A 6483-nucleotide genomic window follows, 5' to 3' on the forward strand; every position below is an offset into this window, starting at 1 on the left:
CCTTCAGAACTTTAAGGAGTTCCTTTCAGGGGGAGGTGGGATGAGGCATTTTCTGCTATCCCAGCCCCACGTTGGAAGAAGAGCAGCCCCAGCTCAGACCAGTAACACAAAGTGCTTCCACTCTTGTTCCTGGGGTGGCAGCTGGAAGTCAGATGGTGCAGAACCTTTCTCTCACCAGCTGTGTTTTCTGTTTGTAATTCTGTGTAGAAATGTCAGTGCGTATGTCCAACCTGGAAAATGACAGGGATGAGAGGGACGACGACAGCCATGAAGACAGAGGAATCAGTAAGTACCAAAAAAACTGGGAAAAACTGTGAGATTCAATCAGCCATTTGTTTTTTAACACCCTAGATTTGAATATGTGAGGAAGCCCTGTGCTGATCAGCAGTAGAAAATGACAGAGCAATGTTTTAATTCAGACATCTAGTGCACCTTTAGTCTCATGCTGAAAAATGACATTTTTCACTTTTAAAAGATAATTCTCCATTAGGTGTGGAGGAGTTTTGCCCCTTACAACCTCTTGTCATGAGCACTTCCAGAAACAGCTCTGATCAGCTTAAAACTTGCCACTGTGACAGCACAGGGTATGGAATACCCTTCCCCTTATTTGGCCTTAGAAAGCAGAAGCCAAGTCTGGCAAGTATGGTCAGCAAACATGGCAGTAAATCTTTTTTGCATTGATTTGGGGTGCCTGCAGTTCTCTGCCGTCCAATAAAAATGGCACTTTGCATGATCCTGGTGTGCTGTAAGTTGAGCTGCTGCACCCAAACTCCAGGGAGCTCCAGGTCAGACTGGATCCCTGGCTCTGGGCCCTCACTAAACAATATTCGAGATTTGAAGCCATGTCAACAATCAAAGATGGAAAAATAAGCATATCTGAGCTCCGTGGCTTGCACCTACTGCCTCTCCACGTCCCTTTTCATTTCCTTTGGAGTCCTTACACTGTTGCCACGGGACCCTCAGCCCAGGTGAAGGCGCCTGGCTGGATGCTGACCGTGTAAAGCCCAGCTCAGTGGCTGGGCAGTGCCCCGTGCAGCAGCGGGGCTGCAGGCTGTGGCTGTGCTCTGAGCTGTCTTTGTCTGTCGCAGTCAGCAACACGCGGTTCATCGCGGCCGTCATCGAGCGCCACGCGCACAGCCCCGAGCGCCGCCGCCGCTACTGGGGCCGCTCGGGCACCGAGAGCGACCACGGTGAGTGCTGGGCCCTCCCTGCCCCCGGGGACTGGGGGCTTTTTTCCCTCAGGAGGCTGGCTCTGTGCAGAAGCAAAGCCTGACTAAATGCTTTGCTCCTTCTGGCTTTGCTGTTGGACAGTTCTGGCTTGGTTTGTTCTGCGGGAGATCTCACGGGGGTCCTCAGCGTCCTCCCGAGGGGCAGCTCTGCTCTGTGCCCCCTGGGACAGGGACAGGACCAGGGAATGGCCGGAGCTGTGCCAGGGCAGGGTTGGGCTGGAGATCAGGGGAAGGTTCTTCCCCCTGAGGGAACTGGAGGGACAGGACGAGGGGAATGGCTTCACACTGAAAGGGAGTGGGATTAGATCAGAGGTTAGGAAGGAATTGTTCTGCCCAGAGAGCTCCTGGATCCCTGGCAGTGTCCAAGACCAGGCTGGATGGGATTTGGAGCACCCTGGGATAGTGGAATGTGTCCCTGCCATGGCAGGGGTGAGATGGGATCATCTTTATTGGCCCTTCCAACCCAAACCATTCTGGTGATCATCCAGCACCTTTAAGCAAATGCTGGGCACCATTAGGCTCAGGGGATTGGGATGTGTCTCCCCTGCCCTGAGACTAAATCTTCTTAAATCTGGAAAGCTGCTAGAAGGGTGTAATGCTGTTGACCCATGAAGAGGCTTAATTTATTAGGAAATGAGGAAGAGTAGGGCTAGACAAGGCAGTCTGCAAGCTGTCAGCTCTGCAAGGCTGAGGACCTTCCAACAGACCTGGCCCAGCACTAAGACTCTGGTTGCACTAATGGAATTGGGACAGGAAACCCAAAGGCCAAAGCCTTGGAACGTGGATGAACAGATGTCTCCTAGACAATCTTGCTCTAGGAGGAATTACCCTGGATTTGGGCTGAGATTACCTGTGCTGAGGCAGATTTGCCAGATTAATGCTCCCTTTGCTCCTTTTCTTGCAGTCCCAGCAAATCCTTCCCATCTTTTAGTCATCCTGGGTTAGCAGGGGAGCTGTCTACCTCCATCTGGAATGTGCACTGCTATTTTTAGTTTCTGTAATTCCATCTTCTTCAAAGGGCTGCCCAGGCTTCTTCCCCAATTCCTCCATGCCAGCTCCAAGCCATGACTCAGAGCATGGGAAATGGGAGGCAGCTTTGGGGACTCAGCTGCTATTTTTACCACCCTCCTTTTAGGTGTCTCCAGCTGAAAACCTGAGTGAGATGCTCAGGAGCACCAGTGCTTCCTCAGCCTTTAGTCCTTGTTTTTTGAGAAAGATTTATTTCCAATTCAAGCAAGAGCTTCTTCCTTTTAAATTTCATTTGGTTTTGTATTTAGAAATGCTGAGAGAGAGTTGTTTGCCCTGCAGCCTGGTCTGGGTGGTAACAGCTGATTTGGATAAATCCAGGTTATATCTTAACAGATTTTTTGGGGGTGGTATTTTTTATGTTTTGGTTTGAAATCAGTGCCAGCAATTCTGTTGTTACAAACTGTTGACCACGTGGGTGCTGTTACTGTTTGGGGTGGCACAAACCACAGGTCCCCAAAGCTTTGAACCAAAGGTGATGGCAGGGAAAGGGATCCAGTATGGACTGTCAGGGGAGGATGAGTTCGCTGGGGTTTGTTCTGTTAAAAAAATTGTTTTACACCCTCTCTAAGCACTCTGTGATTCCATGAAGGTGCCCAGCCAGCCCTGGGAATTCTGAGTGGCAGGGAAAGGGATCTGTTATACACTTAGAGAAGAGGATGAGTCTGTTGGGGTTTGTTCTAGTAAGAAAACAGTTTTGTTCCCTCTCTAAGCACCCTGTGTTGATTCCACAAAGAGTACCCAGCCAGCCCTGGGAATTCTGAGCATCCAGCCTTGCTGTGCTCACTGCTGCTGTTCATTGCCAGGCTACAGCACGATGAGCCCCCAGGAGGACAGCGAGAACCCCCCCTGCAATAACGACCCCCTCTCGGCCGGCGTGGACGTGGGGACCCACGACGAGGACCTGGAGCTGGACACGCCCCCGCAGACGGCAGCGCTGCTGAGCCACAAATTCCACCACTACCGGCTGCACCACCCCACCCTGCACCACAGCCACCACCTGCAGGCCGCTGTCACCGTGCACACCGTGGATGCCGAGTGCTGAGGACACCACGGCCACCACCTGCAGGTTGTGGTACTGAGGACACCACGGCCACCTCCTGCAGGTTGTGGCACTGAGGACACCACGGCCACCTCCTGCAGGCTGTGGCACTGGGGACAACACAGCCACTACCTGCAGGCTGTGGCACTGAGGACAACACAGCCACCATCTGCAGGCTGTGGCACTGGGGACACCACGGCCACCACCTGCAGGCTGTGGCACTGAGGGCAACACGGCCACCACCTGCAGACTGTGGCACTGAGGACATCATGGCCACCACCTGTAGGCTGTGGCACTGAGGACACCACGGCCACCACCTGCAGGCTGTGGCACTGGGGACACCATGGCCACCACCTGCAGACTGTGGCACTGAGGACATCATGGCCACCACCTGCAGGCTGTGGCACTGAGGACACCACAACCACCTCCTGCAGGCTGTGGCACTGAGAACACCATGGCCACCACCTGCAGGCTGTGGCACTGAGGACACCACGGCCACCACCTGCAGGCTGCTGGCACCGTGCACTGAGGACACCACAGATGCCACTCCAGAGCCATGGGGACTGTGCTGCTCCCCAGGGACAACCTCACAGGTTTCCCCACCAAACTGAGGCATCAGAGCTTTGCATTTTTACAAATGGAAGGTTGGCTCTGGCCTGCAAACGTGCTTGATGAATGGACCTGCCAAAACATGGAGAAAAATGGAGCAGGAGGCACGTTAGACCTCCAGGAACAGGGATGGGAGTTTATCCAGCAGCTGGAGTTTGTTGTGCTGAGCCAAGAGCAGAGAGAGAGCTTAAAGAGCCAGAGATGATTTGGTTTCCTTAACTGGAAGAGCAGGAATCTGCAGCTGGAGAGCCCAGAAGTGCCAGACAGAGCAGGAAAGCTGCTGGCTTCTCTGCAGGTGGAGGGCTCCCTGTGCCCACGTTGCTCTGCGGGACCTGGGACAATGCATCTCAAGATTTTTAAGTAAAGGATTATTTTTCTACTATTTATTGAACTTGAAACTTTGGGGGGAGGGAGGGGAGAAAACCTGTTAGGGATTCTCAACGAGTACCACGTGCATTCTGTGCTGGGGAAGGGGCTCTTCCCAGGAAAACAGCTGTTCCTTGGGAGCTGACCTTCATCCAGTGCCCCACTCTGCAAAGGGAAAATGAAGAAGCCCTCTCTGCCTCGGTGTTTACATTAGGATTGCTTTCTTTTCCACACTTGTTTCCTGTAAATATTACAGCCTGATTTCTATTCCAGTATTGTCTTCCTGTCTGCAGAGGAGAAATCCTGTACTCCGTTATTAAAATTCAGAGAATTCTACCCAGAATCTGCCCAGAAACTTCTCCATCTTCATCTCTTCGCTCATCCTTAAAGGATTCCTGTGTGGAAGTAATAAAGAATTTCTTTAGCATTAGTTACCAGATAATCCCAAATGGAATCTGTGCCATTCTTCTGTTTCCTTGGACCACAAGTAGGGATAAACCAGTGTTTTGTAAAACTTGGGTACTGTGGAAGAAACCTTGAAACCATAATGAGAAGCTGCTGCTGTTTGTCTGGAATTTTAACCTTGCTTGGTAATTCAAACAGAGATTAATCAATGTCTACAACAAAGGGCATCATAATTATCAATATGTTTTCAATCACAGTGTTGTATTTTAGATTCACATTTTGTGATTACTATGCTATCAAGCAGTTCTTGCACTGTGCATATGGTAAACATCCATTTATATGTAGTTTTTTTTAAAAAATCACTTGTTTTAATTAATATGGTACTTAATACTGTATTATGTAAAAAATGGGTTCTTAAACAGTACAGTAAAATAACTCTATGTGTGATACCAGGATATCCCTTTATACTATGTATAAAATTAAAATCTCTAGTGAAATAAACTGTATATAAGTGTAGATCTGTGGAGGAGTGGCTGCACTGAAATGATTCTGCCTCAGTTTCCTTCTCTGGCTGAACAGGACTGAAAATTCACTCCAGTTGCTCCAGTTTTATCAACAGCCTTGAGAAAGCTAAACTTTATATATAAATGACAGTATTGATGGAAGTTTTAAAGCCTTTTTTTAGCTGGTTGGTCATTATTTGTGAAATTACTGTTTCTGGAAGTGGTCAGCCACTGCTTAGAGTCACCAAAGCAAATAATTTAAGGGTTTTATTTTCCTGATCCTCTCCTCAGTGGCTCTGGATTTGCTGTTGTGCTGTGTTTGTGCAGGATTTGGTGGAGGCTTTTTGCTGAGCAGGCAGTGCAGGAATCCACTGAGCCTCTGCTTTGTGCTCTCAGAGCTCTGCAGCTGATGCCCTGGGTATCAACCAGGCTGGGATTCATTTCCAGTTTGGAATCCAAAGTCATGCTGGTGCCTGGATACTGTGGGACAAATCATTTTGGATAAAATGGATCAGAAATATCTTTAATAGCCACGTCCATTGGAAAAAGTCATCAGGTTGAACTACAATATTACTTCAGGAGAGAGGTTTTTAGGTGGTTCCTCACCTTCCCTGCCAGCAGAAGGTCCTTGCAGGGTTCTCTTGCAGCTCTGCCAGGAACACGGGAGCTTCCAGAACCTCTTGGAACAGCTCTTGGAAGTCCAACAATCAAACCCCTTTTGCTTTTGCCTTAAAAGCTTTTCAAGAGCTTCTCCTCGCTGCTGCTTCATCTCTTTTCTTCTTGGATCTTTTTTCTTCTTCCTGGTTTGCTCTGAACAAATGGTTCTTGATTTGAGGGGTCTGCACAGCCCTGCTTAACTTGAAGTGATGGGAAGAGCCCGAGCTCGTGCTGGTAAAAATAATTACAGGGAAAACTCTGATTTCCAGGTGTGCCAAATCCCAGCTTCCAGTGCTGGCACTGACCTTGTCCCAGCAGGAGTAAAGGGGATGCACTGCTGATAATGGATGTGATTGGGCTTTACAAGGAGCTGCAGGAGAGCTCTTCACTTTTATTGCCTGAGTTCTGCCATGGCCTTTCCTCCCCAGCATTGTTTTACTGTATTGACTGAGGAGCAAGATCATAAAAGCAGCAGTTAAACCCTGGATCCTCCTTCCCCAGAACTGATAAGACTTTATGGCCATTAATTTTCCACTTATTTCATTTTCCCAACTTAGTTGGGTTAATTTCCTATAGGTTTTCGTTCATTCTCCCAACAACAAAAGAAAGGTTCTTTTAAAGTGAAAATGAGCATTGCCTTTAATTT

The 6483-nt window shown here is 49.1% G+C and overlaps 1 protein-coding gene across 1 annotated transcript in view; it reads left to right on the forward strand.

Moving 5' to 3' along the window:
• CACHD1 (cache domain containing 1) overlaps positions 1–5193 on the forward strand; it is a 91242-nt gene extending 86049 nt beyond the window's left edge. The window contains exons 26-28 of the mRNA XM_041483210.1: positions 208–285; positions 1089–1190; positions 3062–5193. Coding sequence (XP_041339144.1) covers positions 208–285; positions 1089–1190; positions 3062–3300 — 419 coding nt within the window. The 3' untranslated portion in view covers positions 3301–5193. The remainder of the gene's footprint in view (positions 1–207; positions 286–1088; positions 1191–3061) is intronic.
• The last annotated feature ends 1290 nt before the right edge of the window (positions 5194–6483 follow it).

This window comes from Pyrgilauda ruficollis, unplaced genomic scaffold (assembly GCF_017590135.1).
Source record: "Pyrgilauda ruficollis isolate IOZ18807 unplaced genomic scaffold, ASM1759013v1 scaffold6, whole genome shotgun sequence".
Lineage (NCBI taxonomy): Eukaryota > Metazoa > Chordata > Aves > Passeriformes > Passeridae > Pyrgilauda > Pyrgilauda ruficollis.